Source organism: Parus major, chromosome 4 (assembly GCF_001522545.3).
Source record: "Parus major isolate Abel chromosome 4, Parus_major1.1, whole genome shotgun sequence".
Classification (NCBI taxonomy): Eukaryota; Metazoa; Chordata; class Aves; order Passeriformes; family Paridae; genus Parus; species Parus major.
In genome coordinates, this window is record NC_031771.1 from 46,247,831 (window position 1) to 46,268,036 (window position 20,206).

Here is a 20,206-nt window from a genome sequence, read left to right on the forward strand (position 1 = left end):
GGGCTCCTTTGGTCTGCATATTCAAGCTGCTCCTTAAGATTTATAACCAAAGTATAACCAACTGCTCTTTCCCCTCATCTACCTGAAGAAGGACTGCTCATTCTCGCCTGCCACCGCACTCTCCGTGCCATCCCACACACCGTTTCTGCACCCTGTCTTCTCCATCACGCTGACCAGGCCCCACATGCCTGAGGGACCGGCCAGACGAGCCCGCGCATCCATGAGGGGCCCGGACTCCGCAAGGAAGCACCAACGTAACTCTCGCCTTCCCGCCCTGCAGCCGGGAACCCGCAGGCTCGCTCGCTGACACTGCCGACAGCCGGGCATCGCCACTCGGCGCTGGCCGTGCCCCCGTCGCCCCGGAGGAGTCTGCCCGGCCCGGCCGCTCCGGGTGTTTAGGCGCCAAGCTGAGGCAGCTCTGCGCCGCCCGCGCCGGTCCTGCCCATTCTGCGCGGGGCTCCGCGCGGTGCCAGACTTACTAGGCGGACTCGCCCTCTGCCCCGGGGCGGGGGCTGGGGGCTCCTGGTGGGGCGTCGCCGCTGGCTGCGGGCGGGCAGGGGAAGGGGAAGGGGAAGGGGCGGGGGCGGCGCGGAGGCTCCTCCCGGGCTGCGCTTCCCTGGGCGGGCGGAGAGAGGCGCTGGGTCCCCGCGGCGCACGCTCCGCCCGAGCCTCCCCCTCTCCCGGCCGCCGCCGCCGCCGCTGCTGCCGCCACCGAGCCGCTCCCCCTCCCCCAGTCAGCGCTCCCGAGCAGGAGCTGCCGCGCCGCGGAGCAGGAGGCGGCGGGAGCGCCCAGGGCAGCGGCCGGTGGGGTAGCGGCGGAGCGGCGAGCACCACCCGGCACGGAGGCTGCTCAATGCTGCACCTTCCGGAGCTGCATGAGGTAAAGGCGGCTCCGGGTCCCGCTTCCCCCCGTGCTCGCTCCCCGCTCCCCGCGGCCGCGGGGGTGTGTGCGCGGAGCCGGGGCTGCGGGGGGCTCTTTGTGGGCCCGGCCGAATGTGGGGCGGCGGGGCCGGCGGGGGGGGGGGGCGAGGCGAGGGCTGAGGGGACATGAAGTTGCGGGAACAAATGGAAAGTGGCGAGTGGCCGGGCCCCCTCCCCGAGGGGGCTCCTAGAGGCGCGGGAGTGTGGGCGGGGGGCTCTGAAGGGATGGGGGGGGTCGCGGGGGGGTTTTGTTTGCGCTCGCCGCCGCCTCCCTCCCCTTCCTCCCTCCCTCCCCTTCTCCTGTTGGCTTCTCTGCCTCCCGATAGTTTTGAGGCCTAACTGTTTAGGCCTCGTCTCCTGGCTCCGGGGCCGGTGTGCGAGCTCTGAACCACCCTCTGGGGCCGAGAACGGTGTCCCCGGCCCACCTCCCGGCTCGTAAAGGGCCCTCGGCCGCGGGGTATCCCTCGATTGGGCCCCAAATTTCATTGTAAAAACGTCGGCGGCGAACTAACAGTGTTGGGCTGGAGCAGCCCCGCAATGAAAGGAGGCGCCGGAGGGGAGCGGAGGGGCCCGAGTCACGGGGAGCGGCGGCGGGCCGGGCCTCGCTTTCGTCGGGATGCGGCGGGGGCAGCGCTGGGGGGCGCGGCCGGCGGGGCGATAGCCGGGGCCTTCAGCGAATTGAGGGTGAGGAATGGAAAAAGAGGGTTAGAAAGTCGTTTCTATTCTGCTGAACTTTTGTTTTCTGACCGATAGAGGCCGGTAGAGGACTGTGGAGAAGGAAAGTTTATAACCAGCAGCGTCAGGATGGACTTCCCTGCTACCCAACCAAAACCTGCTGCCGACGGTAAAATCATCTACTATCCTCCTGGAGTGAAGGAGATTACAGACAAAATTACCAACGATGAGGTGGTTAAACGGTTAAAGGTGAGCAATTTTGACCACCACCCCCTCCCTGTAACTTTTACTTGTGAAGGTAAACATTTTATCACTGGAATGGAGAACTGCCAGAGTTTTGTTGTCCTTCCTGCCTGCAGACGTCTAAGGGAATATGACTTCATTGCTTTTCCTTAAAAGTGGAAGACCTGTTTTTCCCATTTTTGTTGTTCATTACTGTTCTCTTGTGAGTTTTCTCAATGCCAGAGTTGATACATTAACTGTTAATTTGTACGTGAAACATATCCACATTTTAGAGGAGAGGTCTGAAGTGAAATCATAAGTAATAATTACAGGATATGTTAGCAAAAATTTTTTGGCAAGCTAGGTAGTTTATTGGGTTCTGGCATTTGAAGAAAGTATCGTTGGGCGAAGGAAACAAGTAGATCTATGTAAGGGTATTTTGATTGAAAAGATCACACTGTTTGCAAAAAACAAAGCTTAATTCTTGGAGTTTATGGATGGAATTTTGAAATTGTTACAAATGTAAAACCTGCTTCAGATTTTTTAAGTTAGTGTAATCCATACTGGTTTTTTCCTATTTAGTATAATTGACAAAATTCCTAAATTTTCACAAGCAAAAATGAATGTTAGAAAAGCATCTTCTCTGCTTATTTGTTAGCATCCTGGGAGAGTGCGAGTCTTAAGCTTTTTTTTATTTTATTAATCCCTTCTTTCACTGGAAAAAAATGAATTGCTACTGTGATACAGTAATATTATTTCCTAAGTCCATGCTGAAAATAGAGAATTGAGCATTGATCAAATATTGACACAGATCGTTTGTTAACACCATGGTCTTTGGACCAAAGGTTTTTCTAACCTAGGATTTACTTCTATGCCTAGGGCGGAGTAATAATTTTTAGAGATTGGAAATTATCTGCTTCCCATGACAGCAGTGACTCCACAAAGACTTAAAAATAGAAATCATAAGTCTTGTCTAGTCTGTTAGTACATTGAAAAGATTTCTTAACTATAAATATGAAGAGAACATAGGTTTTGTGCTTTGCTCTTTAAGCAGCAAGGCATGTGTCAGTGTGTTTTTGTTTTTTTAAATTAGTCTTGTTGTCTATTTACAGTTTTGGAAATTGTTGAATGAGCAAGTCCAGCCTAGTATTTTCAAAACTGCAGTGGAATATTGCCAGTTACAGGAGAGGATACTAGAGTTGTGACTATTTAGACAGATACCTTGGATCAAAGTCTGTGGAATGTAGAGGAATGCAGTTTTGAGGTGATCCTTGAAACAGGTATTTTATGTTGTCCCAGTTGGTGGACTTGCAATAGTAAACTATGTCATTCTTATATAATAGGAATAATAGAATTTCAAAATCATGTATACATGTTTTACTGAATTCACTTGTGTGTATTAGACATTATTTTCAGGCTAAGAGAAGACTTCTTTTCTTAAAATTAATTCTTAAAATTAATTGTGTCTTTCTTAAAATTAATTACTGTTACAGAATTCAGACAGACAGAAAATTTGAGACTAACTTTAAATGGAAACAAATACTTTGTTACTGCACCTACCATCACTGAAGCAATGGAAAACGATTTATCTTACTATATTGGTACTGTTTAATCTGAGTTAGAGGAATTTTTTTTTGTCATGTATTGGCTTCACTGAAGCATCAAGAAAATGGGAAATACTATCCCCTGTGGAACTAAACCGACAAGTATATTTTTCTTTAGGCTTTTGTATAATATGTATACTCTTTATGAAGTCTGAGCTTCTTTATATTAACTTAATTTACAAAAACAAATTCATTTTGGTATGTGGAATATAATGTGGAAAAAAAGATTGATACTGTGCTTGGGATGGAAATGCTTGAAAAAGCTTTGCTTAATTTCTTGAAGTTTTCTTCAAAAGACAACTTTCCAAAACTTTAAATATGACTTGGTGATAAAAGCCAGCTGTAACAGAATGTATCAACTCAGGCATGAGTCAGTTCTTGAAATTGTAGATTTTTTGTCTTGGTGATGTGTCAGCCAAAGATGCTCTTACAGAAGGTGTTTCTTGCAGAAAATGTGCAACTTAGAGTTTTGGCCACTAGGCTGTGGGTCAGTTCCTGCAAATTTTTGTTCTTTTAGCTTGTTGAGGTCATGGTCAACTTAATTGGTTACAAATTTGTGTCCTTATTAGCTAGTTTTCTGGTATCACATCTGTATTTTTGTGTCCAGACCTCGTCTCCTAATGAAAGCTTTTCTTATTATTGGAACTTGAGACGTTCTGGGCACCTGTCCCAGAGTGCCTGAGCAGCAGCTTTTGTGCCAAGGACTTTTAAAAAGAATGTTTTTATATCCTTTCCCTCCTTCTGCTTAGGATTGTGGGTAATAAAATGTAGGCCAGATACTTTCAAAGTGTTTTGATATATCTGTATGATAACATTATCATTGTCCTGAAAATGAAAATATTGATAATTTTAAAATTAACATGAATCTTTTGAGGGACATAAAAAGGAAATGCCTCAGGATTGCAGATGTATGGCAAATGAAATGCAAGTTCAGGTGCTTAATGGAGTCCAAGGTAGTTTCTGCTGTGTTAGATTACACTGATGGTTTGGTGCTGTCTTAGAGTGGGACAGTATGTGATGTATAGTTTCAGCTGTTGAGGAAGTGATTTTAATTGGTGTGCTGGGGCTGGGGTGAAGTGTCCATTCAATAGATCCAATTAAGCTTAACCAAACTAGGCAGCTAGCATGTAGCAGAGTGTTGAGGTTTACTGTGCTTTTTGACTACAAAAGAATTCATTTTTTTTTAGGTCAGTCTTTCTCTTTACAGGGCAGATGTTTAAGTTATATAGGGATTGCTTTTAGAGCTGCAAGTCAGATGCTTGACAATTTGGGTAAGGCTTGTGAAGAGGGGTGGTAACTTTGATGTAACCAAGTGATAGAAGGGGAAAACAAACAATTGCAAGGCACCCAAGAAGCCCTCCTTCAGTTCCAAGGTCTAACCGGAACCTAAATACAACCTGAGAGCAAATGTATTAGCAATATTATATTTTTTTCCATAAGATAGTTGAAGGTTGTAAGAAGTTTTAGAAACTTGGCATCTGCCTTGCTGCAAAGCTTCTTAGTGAATATTGAATTTTTTTTCAAAATTGACTGTTTTACTGCCGTGTTAAACTCCAGACTTGTATATTGCTGTCAGCAAACTTTTAAATCTCAGATATAACTTTGATCACAAAAGAATATTTAAATGTCATTTATATAAAACATTTTAGTCATTATGACGATTAATAGTAGTGTACTCAATTGTCAGATATAGCACAAATAGCCCCATCAATTCAAAATGCATAGAGAGCAATTTTCTCAGTGACTGACATAAACAGCCCTTGTAAGCAAAGCCAAAACTGCCACCAAAATATGTGGGGCTATCAAGTACTTGTCCCAACTTCTGTACCCTCTTTAGAAGCATTTCATTCTGCTGCACACCAAAATGGAAGAGTTGACTGGGTTAAAACTTAACGGGGGAAAAACCCAAACCAACCAACAAGAGAACACCCACCCATTTCCAACTACATTAATTTTAACCTGAACCATTTTCTTATCTAATTTATCAGGAGAACTCACAAATACTTGGGCTAGCACAGGGGAAAAAAACCCTTCTTTTTGTGGCAGTCCTACCCTAGAATGTTGAAGGAACTTCCATTTGAATGTGAAAGTTAGCAAAGGTTTTCTTTCGAGATAGAAATGGGGACATTTGCATTGTTTCTGGAAAACCATCATGCCTGCTAGAGTTTTTAATGTAAAAGTGCATAATGGTGAGTTCAGATAAAACTTTGTACTAAAAGCTGTACAGTTTGGTAAAGTGTAAGACAAGTCTGTAGAAAAAAAGAAAACACAGTGCAGCATTTTCTTTTACCTAGAGATATCAGTGTAAACAATACTAATTCATGAAATCTGTAAAAATCACATTTACAAATGCTAAATACACAAAAGTAAAAAAAGTTTCTGAAACTTTTCAAAAGAAAAGAAGTGATAAATTTATTTCAGCATGAAAATTTTAAATACAGGTATAAGGCAGCATTTAAATATGTTTCTGTGAAATTAAGTTTTAGAATTTAGTGAAGGTGATACAGTTCTTTATCATAGCTGGGTTAGGATTCTGGTTTTTGTTCTGTGGGGGTTTGGATTTTTTGGAGAAGTGATTGTCATTTTGTTTTTCAATCAGTCCAATAGTCTTGTTCTTTTTCCCATGGTGACAGGCAAGGCATTTGCTGTGAAAAAGTTGCATTTAATTCAATGCCCCCCATACGCTTTCATCCTCTCTCCAATTCTCCCCTGCCTGCCCACCCCAAGACCTAGCTGCTGATCATCTGGAGAAGTTAGCACTCCAAGTGTGCATTGAAGTCTCCCCTATCTTGTCCCTTGGCATTTCTTAGTTATTATTTGTATTTGTGCAAGAACAAAACAGACTCCCTTTCCTTCTTTCCGCTGTCTTTCTGCATGTTCCTCTGGTTCTTAGGTATTGGCCCCTTTACAGTTTGGCCTGTTGTGTTTCCATACCACTAGATATGGCCAATGCTAACAATTTGTCATATCGTGCACACGTGGTTTTTAGGCATCTGTTACATCATTTTAAAATTGAGAAAGGTTGCTTATTACTACTTAAATGTTTTGGAGTAGGCTGTAGTTATGTGAGAGGAAAAAAGATTTACTCTTAGCTAACCCTGATATTTCTGGGTAAGTTAATGGCTGCTCTCTGAGGCTGTGTAGTTATATGGACCTTTGATCTGACCTGGCTTTTACTGAGGTAGTTATTTTAAACAATACTAGAAAATACAAATTAAAATATCATCTGGTAGAAGCAAATATGTTGTATTACCCACAAGAATTTGGTATGTTTGAGTGGAAAAGGTGTATACATATTAAGTGGGTTGGATAGTATGTTAACTAATAAACGCTCTTTGTTGGCAAGTCTTAGATGACATGGGTGACTTGTGTGTATTTACATGCTTGTATTTAAGAACTAGAAGTAATTTTGTGGAGGTCATACAGCCAGGTTACAGAAATGATCCACAGTTAATTATTGTAATAATTTTAAACTTTCATTAATTGTATTTAACTGCAGAATGCATTTGCAGTGTTCTTGAGCTATTGCTGCCCGCATAAGCCTAAAGCCAAATTTTTAATTTGATTTTTTTCATAGTTTAATCTTTTTAATTAGTTTGAGTCTTGTAACAATCAAGTTTTTCATTATCTAGGACAAGCCACTAGTCAGAGAAGAAGAAATTGTGTTCTGATTTTTTTTTCCAATGGAATATTAACCAATTGCTTTGTAAATGTCCCAGTTTTGTCAGTCCTTAGAGGAACAGACCATTTAGGCTTACCAAGTTCACCCAGATGTTACTGAATTTCAAACTGATTGATGATGACACCCTTTTTTTTTGTATTTGATCGTTTTCTGTTACAAGTGCATCAGTAATTAATAGTAATTTTCACATGTATAATATTATTCTAATGGTTTCCCAGCAACACTAAGATAAATGTATTGTGAAAGGAAAAAAAAGTCCCCATTTGAAAGAGTGGAGGGGGAACCTGAAACGTTGCTGAATTAGAAATGGTGACTTCTGATGTCTGACCACTGAAATGGACAGACTAGTTCAGAAGTCTTTATGCCCTTATTTATTCTGCTATAAACTTCAAAGAATTTTTAATCTTATTCTTGTGCTAATGCTTTTTTTTGTTAGGTGACTGCATTATGTTAATTGCAGTTAAAAGACAGGGAACTGAAGAGTTACTGAAAAGGAAAAAACCAAGCCCCAATACCAGAAAGACAAGCTGGCTTCATATGCCTGATTTGGTATTTCTAAATTGTGACTTCTGAAGTGAAGTGCATTCTGTTGCACTTTATGTGTTCAGACTGAAAGTTTATTTGATTTCAGTTACATTTCTGAGTGCCCAGGGCTTCTGTAAATCAGGCCTCAACATCTCGCCTAAAAAACCCAGAAAATGACTAATGTTTTCTGTGAAAACTGGTACAGGCTGTTTTACAAGCATTGTATAGAAACTTTGTAATAGGTGGGAGGCTGGCATGCAAGTCTTCAGACTTGTTTCAAAATACAGCATACTTGGAAGTATTTTCCTTCAGTTTGAGTATTCCATCTACAATAAATAAGAAAGGTGGTCTTTGAGCAATATGCTTCTCTACTAAACAGCCTTGACTAACTCTGGAACAACTTTTTTTAATGTGAATGGAACCAAGTAATGGCTTCAGGATTTTGGTTGTGGTATTTCCTTTTGTGTGTGTAATCACTTACCAAGTACAGTATTAACATTAGTATTACAAAAACCGACTAGAAGTTTGAGAAGTACAGGCTTATTTACCTGGGAAAAGAGATGAATAAGAGTTGTTGTGATAATAATAAATTACAAATTTCTGGGCTTGTCCCTCTCTTCTAGAACAAATCATTGAAGACTAAATATTACTTTGGGGTATACTGGGAGCCTGTGGCAGACCAGAACTCTACTGATGTTGTCTTCAGTTTAAGTGACATGATGTAGTCGTATAAAGCACTCCAGGTGGATATGCAAGTCAGTATGTATTTTTATGGTACAATGTGGGAGACTTTCTGTGAATTTAAATATTTTAAATAAAGCTTAGATACCAAATCTGTGACATACTGCATTCTTATGAGGAGTTTGTATGCCTCAGTTTGCAAAACAGCAGGAGTTTCAGCTGTGGTCAAAGACTTAGAACGGAAGTGTTATTCTCTTAGCAGGGATATGAAGTGAAAGAAAAACTATCCCTGGACTTGCAGACAGTAATGTGGAGATGATTGATAGAAAGGGAAATCAGATATATATATGTGGTTCCTTTTCTACCTTGTCTACTTGAATCAATTCATACTATTTTGTCTGCTTAATATCCATGTGCATCTTCTGCTGTGAGAAAGAAAAACAACAGATAAAATATTTAGCAGATCTTTGGTTCACAGTGTATATTATAGCCATTTAGCCATTTTGGGTAGTTAAAGAAACCAAACTTTGTGCAGTCCCCAATCTATATTAAACAGTGTTCATGTCTGAGGGTTTTTTCCCAGACTGCAGTATCTTGTTAATCACCATTGTTACCTACAAATCGATCTAAAACACATGCCTATTATTGGTATTGCTCAAAGCAATGTGTGTTTTGCTGGCTTTGCAGCTGCAGTAAACTAATGAACTGTATTCCCACTGCTGTGCTGACATCAGAATTTGGCTGTTGTAAAGATCTCTTAAGCATGATGAAATACTGCTAAGGAGGAACAAAGATAAAATTGGCACAATGTAGCTGCTGCTCAGGAATGAAGATTGAAAACTTTCTGGTACCTGGATTGCATGGGGGTATTCTAAACATATATTTTACTTATGTGAGACCGACGATAACATACTTACCTGATGGAGGTGTCAGAGCTTCAGTGTTAAGGTCAGTTTTGCAGCTGCAGTGGGGGAAAAATCTTTCAAATCTACTCTGAAGGCTGAGCAGCCTTTTTAATGTCAAATTCTCAAGTGAGTTCCTGGTTCTTTTTAGTTGTTCAATTATATTACCTAATCTTAATGGTACTCTATTGTCTTCCATGAGTACAGCCTGTCACGTTTTGCTGGAATAGTTTGGTAGTCATTAGCATTTTAGGCCTCATGCCTTCAATTTCTAATGCTAGAAATTACGACATCGCTCTCCATGAGATTTATCAGAACTTTCCAAACTATTGAAACAGAGAAAAAGTATTGTACTGGCAAAATACATTCAGAAGCTTTAAAGAAACACGTCTTTTCTGTTTCCCAGTACTTTTTGAAGTTATTGAAAATTAAAGAGAAGGAGAAAGAACATTTTTTTAGAAGGATTTTGGAGAAATTGGCTATTTCTGGAGCTTTCCCACACACCATTCTTTGTGTCTAATGTACCTGAAAAATGCACATGCTTAAAAAAAAAGGTAGCTGGATTAGTACTTAGTAGTACTAAAATTTGCTTGCATCCTTAAAGAATTCCCCTTCCTCTGCAGTTGTTGTCGCTCTCTTTCTTAGGGCTGTCTGTAGAAATAGCCTGATTGACCATGAGGAAATTGCTTAACATCTGCAGTTTTACAATATTTTTTTAAATATTATGTGACTTACTGATCTTAAAACTGTTTTATTGGTTCATCTAATGTGAAAGCCCATCAAAAGACCAGCTATAAAGTAGTGCTTACTATGAAAATCTTACTACTGTTGTTACTACTGTTGTTGTTGTACCCAAAAATCAGTCTCTCAAAAACTGGAGGAAAACATTTGTATGTGTCAGTTTACTCTCTATATGATAGGACTTTGCCTGGGAAAATCATGTTTTTACATCACTTTTCTAATGAAATAAGTTTAATTTCTTTGTTACTGATCTTCCCTGAAGTTACATTAGTTCAAAACTTGCTGGCAGTTGGACAAAGGTTTCAGAGATAGAACACTTGTCTAATTGGTGCTGAACAGAATAGAGACATCCAAATTCAGTTTACACAAAGGAGCATGGACCAGCACTGTTAAACATTTCAAAAGGCAGTAGCCCATGTGCTAGCTAGAATAAATGCAACTAATTAATTCATGGGTGTTTCAAATGTTTTAGGAGATCTGCTGCCCCCTCCCCAGCTTTCTGGACGTGGCACCCAAAGGAAAGTGGGCAGTAATGCAGGAGGATGAGAGCAAGGCAAGGGAGGTAGCAGCTCTCTGAGAGGAGAGTGATAGGGAGGAGATCTATTGGAAACAAGGCAGTGGCAATTTTACTGCCTGTGATAAAATGGGTTTCAAATAGCAGCAGAACAGGAGATAAACGAGGAAAATAAAGCACAAAAACTTTTAAATGCTCTTAACCCACAAACTGGTAGTTTGGTGGTTCATGGTATTAAAAAATATGGTTTTAAACTTCAAAGTGTTTGTTTTTAACAAGTGAATATGATACTGTATTCTGTGATCATCTTGATGAAAATTGCTTATGCAATATGGTATTACTGAAAGGGTAAAGCAGTAATAAAAAAAGCCAACCTAAACTCCAACAAAACCCAGATCACTCAAACGTAGTTTAAAATCTTAAAAGACAAACAGTAAGTTCTTTAATTGAAGTTTTGTGTAGTGGTTTTTTATGTAATTAGCTTTTTCAGGTTTTTCTGGATACTTGGAATCAGGGTTATGGTACAAGTGCTAAAGCAAGTGGTATGGTACAAGTGCAATGAAACTATAGTTGAACTTAGGAAGTGCTTAATATAAAGAAATTTTGCAGTATGAGTGTTATGATTATCCCAGTAGTGATATGGATATAAAAAGAAATTGGTTTTAGTAAGTTGTTCCTTGAAAAAAATAAGTTAATTGACTTCTGTATCAAGTTGAGTGTAAGGAAGATGTGGTTGCATATTTCACCTTAAAAATTTTACTCTGTCTTTTGGTCTATAGGGTAGTCAAATTATACTAAATCCTTTTATTTTAATATAATTTTATGTTTTAACTCTGCCTTTCTTCTGGTACCATTTGAAAATACATGCATGTACTTAATTATCCAAAGGCAGTAATGATTCTCTGAAGTAAACTCATTACTGAAATTTAATCAAACTGTTCATAATTTAGTAGGGAATTATTTGAAAGTAAATTCTGCAGAATATAAAAATTGTTATTTTCTTGTGATTTAAGATAAAAAAGCCTGATATTCAGTCACTTAACTCTGACTGCAGTGCTTTTCTATAAGCCTTATTCCTGTCAGTCATAAAGGAAATAATATTTCTTTTAAAAAATTTGTTTACATGAAGTAGTGAAGAAGAATAATTCAGAAATTATGCTGCTTTGTTTGCACAATGGCACAATGTATTGTGGAGTACGTGAAAGGAAGTTTAATTCTTAAGCTGTTGCAGTAATAAAAATAAAGCAGGTAAACTCAGTACTTTAAGATAGTTAAAAACAACTTGGTGATCCGTGAGAGATGGAAAAAGTGGCCCTATATGTGTGGGTTTTAACAGGTGTTTCTTTCTTGTCAGTGAAGTGCTGCAGAGTTAACATTAATTCACCTAGAAGGCAAATGAATGCAAGGCAGCTTTAAAGCTTTTTTCCCTGAAAATGCATGTTTATTTAAATACCTAATTCAATCCTTTATAAATACTGTTGGCATGTGCCATTATTCCTGAAAAATTCTAATTCATCGCTTCTCAAAAGGGCCTTCTTCTGCTATTACCAGTAGAATATCAGTGGCAAGAAGTACTGGTTTTGCTCATGTGAAGTCAATAAATGAAGGTCTAGGAGTTGCATTTGTGAGCTGTTAGTAGCATTTTTTTCCTTAGAAAATATATGTAGAATATGAAAGTAGGCATAACTGTAGCTGAAGGGAAATTGGGAAATCTGGAAATAAGATTTTAGCTTTGCTCCACTTTAAACTGGTAGTCTAGACTGCTGTAAAATCATGAGAATTTTGCTTTAGGAAATGGAGGGTTCACCAAGTACAAAACCTGTATCTTTGTAGAATATATACACATTAATGGAGCTGGAAGTAGGTCAGTAGAAAACTTAACAAGCCTTTAGAAAATCACTTTGAAATGGGAATAACAATCAAGTTTAGTGTCTGTGTTCCTAAATCTCAGCTGGGAAAGCGGGGGTGGTGTGTAATGTTTTCCAAAGTTACGGTCCTTAAGTCCTAGCCTATGTTTCCCTTTAAAGGTTAAATCACCTTCAGTCAGATTACCGATTAAAAAGCTGCCGTTCAATTTTGTTTCACTTTGACATTTTTGGATGCTGTTCTTAATTTAGGTTCTCATGCAATTGGAGCATTCTGGCTTGAGTTGGATATACCTAGATTAAAGAATACTCATCCTAGAATTGGAGCTCTGTGTGTCGCTCCATGTTTGATGCTAAAACTGGTTTCTAATACCTGTGTATGTCTGTGAGGATGGAGTTCACCATTAGATTTTTATCCAGCAGTGGACCTGGTTTAAGAAACGCTTTGAGGGACTCTCTCTCACAGGCTCTTCCTCTTGAGAACTCATACTGTGGAACTGTGCCTTAATTTTCACTGTCTTGAGACTCCTCAGAGTTACTCCAACTTCAGTCCGTATGAGCACTGTCATGCATTTGTTGCTGTACATGCTGAATTGATGCCTCTCAACACTTTGTTAGAAGCCTGGCATCATGCAACATCCCCAGAAAATTAATTTTAAAACTAACCTCAGAATTTTAAAAGTAAGGACAATATTAGTTGTTGATGTTTTTAGAAGATTAATTGAGAATTTTCCCACAGTTTTTCAACTTTATCAATCTTTTGCTCAAAAACAAAGCTGTGGGCAAAAATAATTTCATCAGGAGTGTAACAACGTGGAGGAGTAAGTAATGACAGGTTGGTTTTGTAGAGTATTGCAAGTCATTTTAGTAATCTGAGCTGACCAGCAGAGTGAGTATTCTAACAAAGTCTAAATCAGTTTACTTTAACTTAAGAATAAATAAGCAAATAATAATAAAAAAAGCTAGTTCTCTTTATAGTCTGCCAGTATTGTGTCCCGCTAGCCTGTCATCCTGGCACTGTTGTATGTGACTGCTTTTGAGTACTTTTAGTATGATGCTGCTGCTGAAGAAACAGTTGCTCATTTTCATTGCTGCTGCTTGTTCAGGAAGAATAATGGTTCAAAGTAATTTTCCTTATTTGAGTCACCAGCATTCTCAAAGTCATAGAAACAAATCAAGATTGTGAAGAGTGGGAGGAGAAAAAAAGTAAAAAATAAAGGCACATAGTGACTGTAGAGAAAGAGTGGAAAACTGGTGTAATTGGAAAGGGTGGAGTTGCTACACCAGTAGGTGGAGGACTTGCCTGAATCAAACCCTGGTGTGTGGAAGCACAAAACACTTAAGGCCAGCACTTTGAGCCACTCTTGCTGCTTGTGGGCTATACTTTTCCCCACGCCTTTCCAAGTGTATCTGTGGCTTGCAGGATGCTGGATTGTGGAATTGATCCAATTCAAAAGCAGTTTTTCCATGTAAGTTTTTGTCTGGATCACTGTGACTTACACAGTCACCTACTACCCCTTCCTTGCTTTCACAGGAACTCTGTGACAATATTGGGGTGAACTATTGCAGTGACTGCTGAATTTGGAACACTGTGTTCTTTGAGTTTGACCTTACTAAATCAACTTCTCATTCATTAAACTGCACCCTGAGATTGGTCTGAAGTAATCTCACCCTCCCCTGTCATTTTTACTGCCATGTAATGATCTGGTTCAAGAAGCAGATATGTCTGAAAAGTAACCTCAGCAGAAAAGGGGATTTTACAGTATTGTCCCTTATGAGCCGCTTATGTGCTGGCACAGTGGAGGGACAGATCTGGCAGATTTAGGTTGACTCACACAGCCATGAAACTACACCCTAAGAAATTCTTACAAACACCCCTTCATCCCCTCTATTTCTGGGGCAGTATCTCTAATCAAAATGAAGTGTGTTCCTTGTTGCAGGGACTTACAAATGTCAGTACAGTGAATGATGTACTTCCATGTCTGAAGAAAGAAGCTGAGAAACAGGAGAATGTTCTCTGGTTACAAACTATTGAGATCAGTGCTGTGTTTATACAAAAATGTGTGGATTTTGCTGGTGCTGGTAATTTTGAACAAGCGTGAACGTTGTGGAGCCCACAATGAATTTTTCTAATGTTTAGCTGAGTAACTGCAGTAATAGATACCATTCATTCTAATACTTGATTGCTTTCAAAATTAATTGATTCTATATTTGAATTCAGAATTTATGTAGTAATAAGTAGAGAGAAATACAGATAACACCTCTCTTTTCTCTAGGATTGGTTGGTTTTCTCTTATTGTCTGTCCTGTTTGTGCAAAAGAAGGCATTTGAGGTTTCAGTGTTTTTCAGGCCTCCCTAAGCATGATGGCTTGCAGTTCTGTACCAGTATTACAGTTATGAGATACAGTCTGTGGTGTTTAGACTAGTCTTTTCCTGTTCTGCAGTCCAAACTATTGAGTCTTGTGCTGTGACTTGAACTGGAGTAGGCGGTACAGGCCACTGCTTGCAAACAGATTCGTCTTCATGCTGGGTCTGATTCTTACTGTTTTTTCCCTTCCTAATGCCTGCTGTAGTTGATTGTTCTCTAAACAAAGATGTGTGCTAACTTCCAGGATGTGTGTCTGTCTGTAGGGGAGTAACTGTATGCATATGTACACATAAACGAAGATGAATCTTTTATTTACAGATAATCATACGTAATGCAAAAAAAATTTGTACTATCCAGCAGATAGGCACTGTAAATAGCTTTCTTCCCCAAGCATGAACTCATAAAATGCAAGTAGTAGAATCTTTTTTTTGTGCGTATGTCATATCAAACCCAGTTGTTAATACTCTGCAGGGCTTATATCTCCAAGTTTACTCTCGCGTGTAAAGCACTTCCAGAATTGTTCTAGAAAGAAATAGAACTCTTTTAACTCATTTAAGTAATATTTTTTACACTTCAGGACCTGAGAGTTATGCAGAACATATTAAGGACTTCTTGATAGGAGTCCCAAAAACCCAGCTGCTGTTGAAGTATGTTTGAACATAATTTTGTTTATTCTTCTTAGAGACAGTGTTTACAAGGAGTTTGCAATTTTTTAATGGTTATATGCATTGAAATTCTGTAGTTGCCAAACTTCAACTAATGTTTAGAGCTGAATTTTGCCTGTTTTTAGTAGCAGTTATATGGAAACTTCTGTGAAAGTAGCAGTGTGGGAATCTTGCCACAAACTTTTAGATGAAGTTATGTAGATAATTTTGATTATACAAATCCTTACTTTGAAATAATTTGATTTCACCTCATATAATTTGGTTTGTGGCTTGTTGGGTTTATTTGTTTAATTTTATATTGAAGTAAGCCTTTACTGGTACTCTTCAATTGAGAGGACTTCAAAATAATGCTTAAGAAATGATTGCATGGATATGCTTTACATATATTCACATCTGAGTAGTAAATGGAGATTCCTGGAGTTCAGTCTTTTTGTTTGTATATAAATTCTGGAGACCATAAGTGACTCTTGATTCTAAAATCTGTCATTACCTGTCAAGTCTTTGATAGTAGATGAAAAAACACCTGTGAGTAACCGATGCCATGCATGACCAGTCAATCAAATGTTTAGAGGTTTGATCAGCACAAAGAAATTTCGGTACATTTATGGGAAGCTAGATGGAGGCAAATACCTATTTTACTCTAAACTTACTTGTGCTGTCTTAATCCTAACCAGAATGCTCGCAAAACCATCATACTGAAAATGAGGAGGGAAGATGTTCTGGGCTTCTCTAAGAGTGCTGACTGGGAGATGCTGCTTTCTCAACCCAGAGAAGTGATAAGTGCATAGGATACAAAATGCTGAAGTTAGAAGATTTTGTTCAGTGAAGAAAACCTGACTCACACAAGAATCAGCTCTCTTCTGATTCTGAAGGCATACCCTAGGCAAATTCAAAACAAATACTGTAGACATGGTGTCCACAGTAAGCAGGTGGCCACTACCTGTTTTGAATGTTACCTCATGATTTTACCATTCTTTAACCCTATATGTGAGCAGTCAGAGCTCTGGCAAAAGAAGGATGCCTGAAGTTAAACAAGGCAATGGTTTGAGGTGGGGAGCAGGAAGCATTTCCCTCCATCCTTTAGTTTTCTTTGCTGGATTGTTTCTCTTTGATACTTCTTTTTGGTCCTTAGTACAGGCAATATTTACCTTCAGTGAAGAAACTGTCAGTAGTGGAATCTGCGAGTAACATCTTTTGGCTTCTCTTCTTGGTTAGGAATTTGAGCCCCATCTGGTTTAGGGTTATTTACTGTACTCTCAACATCTGGAACAGAGTTCTGTAATTAATGTCATCATGAATGTGACAGTATTTTGGGACTATTGAATAAAAATACTGAAGCATTTTCCTCAAGATCAGTTACTTGGTCAGCATCTGCTTGTTTCCACCTCCTCTATTCTGCCATAAAATTCATAGTAAAATATTAGGTCTTGGCCATTTTCTTTAAGGTGTTAGGTGGCTTCAGTTTAATGTTTGAGTTTTAGGCGTTCAAGATTGTAGTTGACAGATTTTGTTTCCTGACCATAAATCTTAGCCAACAGCATCTTTAGGATGTCCAGTGAATTCTTTCATCTGTAGAAGACTATTGCATACCTCTACAATTTGTAGGCCAAAGTGCATTCTGAAGTTTTCTTTCCTCACTATGAAGATGAATTGGGAAATGTGTTGATTTTGAATTTAAGAAAACCAGAACAAGACAATTAATTCAATCAGAATAAAATAATTGCAGTGTAACACTTTTCTTTTTAGGATGGGAAAATGAGAAAGCAAAAAAAAGCAAGGTACGTTCCACAGGGGTTTTTTTGTGAATAGGTTCAGTATATCTGTACATAATCTGCATGCTGTGATCATGAGGGTGATAAAAAAATTAAAATAGAACAAAATATTTAGAAAAGGCCAGAAATGCAAGTTACCAAACATGAAGGAAAAAGGTTTCATGGTTTCAAAAGCCACTCAAGGCTTCTGAAAAGTAAGAGCAATGGAGCTTCATGTATTTGAAATCCTGTGTATGCAAGCTTAAGAAACGTAATACTTTTATTTAGGATCCAGGATTTGGCGGCAATAACTATACAATCCAGAATGGTTTTAGATGAAAAAAGTTAAATTTTGTGCCTATGTGCAATGCCTTATGTATACTTAAGAAAGACCTAGTTTATTTTGACAGTCATCTAGTCAACTAGTTGTCATTCACCTGCAGATTTTCTGTGTGAAAGAGATCTATTCTGTCCTTCTACAGGTAACATTTCCCTTCTTTTCTTTTTAGTTTTCCCAATATTTTTGATATATTTTTGATATATTGAACCTCCAGCACATGCATATGGGCTGCTTTTCTGAGATCACTGCAGCTGAGCAAGCAAAGTGAAATCTCTGTATTGAGTCAGAGAAACAGAGATAATTTTTAAATGAGGTGTTATTTTGGCTTCAGGCCACTTCAGTCCAGTAGTATTGATGAAGTGGCTGCTTTCTATGTGTTCTGGGCCATCACAATTTTTTGTGCTGAAGCTTGGTTCATTCTTTGTAAGCTGCTCAAATTTCTCTTTGTCACTGTGTCACAGATGCAGATATTTGTGAAGTGACTAAATCCTGTGCTACTGTGTGCCAAATTTATGTTCATGCTTGGGGTACAGGTTAACATTGTCTCAGCTGTCTGATGTTAGAAAGGGAATCAGATTAATTTTCCAGCTATTTCAAGTGAAGGCAAAAGTTACTCACTGTTGCAGAGCATGCACTGTATTGAGATACTGCATCTGCTGTGTTGGAATTCACAGAATTAATTTTAAAAACTCAAAAACTGTAAAATTTAGTAGGTAGTAAAACATTTCTAATGAAGTATTGAACTAGATGTTAAATTACTTTAAGGGTTATAACCTCAAGAACCTCTCTCAAGTCTCACCTCCTGTCTGGTTTTGTACTTTTGGCATTGAAATATCTCAAATTTTGTCATGGTGAGGATAAGTGATTTTTCTGGATGACCATGCCAAAGTGTTTTGCAAATACAGAGCTATTATGCCTCAAGTGCTTTTTGTAAGTATGCTGGCCCTTCAGAAATTTTGTGTGATTCCTGTTGTAGGCATTGTTTGTGAGGATATTGCTGGCAGCTATTGAAATTATATTTGGTACTTGCAGGTTGTTTATTCCAGCAATGTAGTTTAGTGAAATATTATTTTCAGCTAAATTCCGCATCATCAATTGTGAGACTGAACTTGAATGATGTATTTAAATATAGAAATTAGGCTTTAAATACATAAGGCGTATTTTAATAAAAAATATGTCTTTATCTGAAGTCTCTTTCTAACAAAGCAAGGAAATGGCAGTGCTCTCTGATTTTTGGACTTCAGTGAGCTTTCCATTTTTCAAAACTGAAGTTTTAGTACAAGACACTCACTATTGAAACTTCTTAAAAAACATCACTTTTTGAAAATGTTCTTCAAAAAAAATAGTCTTGCTTTGATACACTGCCTGCTTCTTATCTTAACAAAATCAATAGCCATAAAACTGTGATTACATAGGAGGAATGTTGAGGGACAGGCACAGCAGTTGCGGTTATATTCCTGCTATCTACAGTGAAGGAATTTGATGGAACTGATAGGCAAATTAGTTTCAGAATTCTTATGGTGGAAAATAAGAGTTACTTAAGTTCTCAAATATACTAGAGAGAAATTCCCAGTCAAGGCTTTCTTAGCCTGACATTAAAATAACTGCAGAAAATCAGAGCAAAGCCACCACTGCTCTGAGATATGTGACATAATGTCCTCTAAAACAGTATTGCGGGTCCAGAAAGGTACATTGGAGCTCTCTGAAAGCAGGAGTTTGGTTTTTTTTTGTTCTTTAATTAGGTAAAAAAAAGTCACGGTTTTATAAACAGAGTACATATTCTGCATTTAGGACAATTTTCAATCAGCTCATTGCAGCTATATTGCTTGAAAATACTATTAAAATGTTCAACCAAGTTAGAAACAAGTGAAAACATAATCCTGTTACTGGTGACTGGGTGCAAATGTCAAGATCCAGCAACTAAAGATAGGTATGATACAGAGAGATAAATGGGAAAACCTGGTTTTTTGGTGTGGGTGGGTTTTTTTTGTTTGTTTGTGGGTGTTTTTTTTTTTTTTTTGTTTTTTTGGTTCTTTTTGTTGCTCACCTCCCCTTGCATTTTCATTTTCACTTTTTCATTGGACATACAAATGCACATTACTCTCATGCTCAAAATGGAGAAGTCTGCATGTAATATCATAAAATGAACAGGCAAAATATTAAAACAAACATTTTAAATACTGTCCTATAAAGTCCAGAAAAATGCTTTCTGTAGATAATATATTTCATTTGAAATATTTCAACACTTTTAATATTGGTAATTATAATGGCAATATGAATTTCTTGAAGACTTTCCTTATTATTCTTTGCCGCCAATGTTAGAATCACATGCATAGATGTATCGTAGTGATTTTATAGGCTTATGTCCATCAATTCCTACTTCTCATACCACAGTTTTTTATGGAAATAGGGTCAGTTATAGCACCATTCTCCACCAATAAATTAATTCAGTTCCAAAAGGTTCTTTCAGTCTATCACTTTAGGAAGGGGCTAAGGAGAGAATATTGGCCTAATTTTCACCTCTTTCAAGCTCCTCAGTTTCCATGTGGCTCAATATGATGCTATTCTTGACACTCAAACTAGGTTTCTTGTCGTGGTCAGTCTTGTGTACAGTGTTGATTATCTTTATTAAAGGCATGAGCTGTTCTGAGGTGAGGGTTATCAAAGTAATTTTCTTTTTATGTGTTACCCTGTTTTTCTTGACTTCTGGGTTTATTTACCTGTTCCAGCTTTGGTTTGTATTATAAAAT

General features: G+C 38.6%; 1 protein-coding gene across 2 annotated transcripts in view; it reads left to right on the forward strand.

Annotated features, from left to right (window-relative positions):
* Nucleotides 1–610: 610 nt before the first annotated feature.
* PDS5A (PDS5 cohesin associated factor A) overlaps nt 611–20,206 on the forward strand; it is a 71,694-nt gene continuing 52,098 nt past the window's right edge. Inside the window, exons 1-2 of one of the 2 annotated variants that reach the window (XM_015625175.1) lie at nt 611–880; nt 1,675–1,845. In XM_015625175.1, the coding sequence (XP_015480661.1) occupies nt 854–880; nt 1,675–1,845 (198 nt within the window). In that variant the 5' untranslated portion in view covers nt 611–853. The remainder of the gene's footprint in view (nt 881–1,674; nt 1,846–20,206) is intronic. The other variant, XM_015625174.3, reaches the window with a different exon arrangement.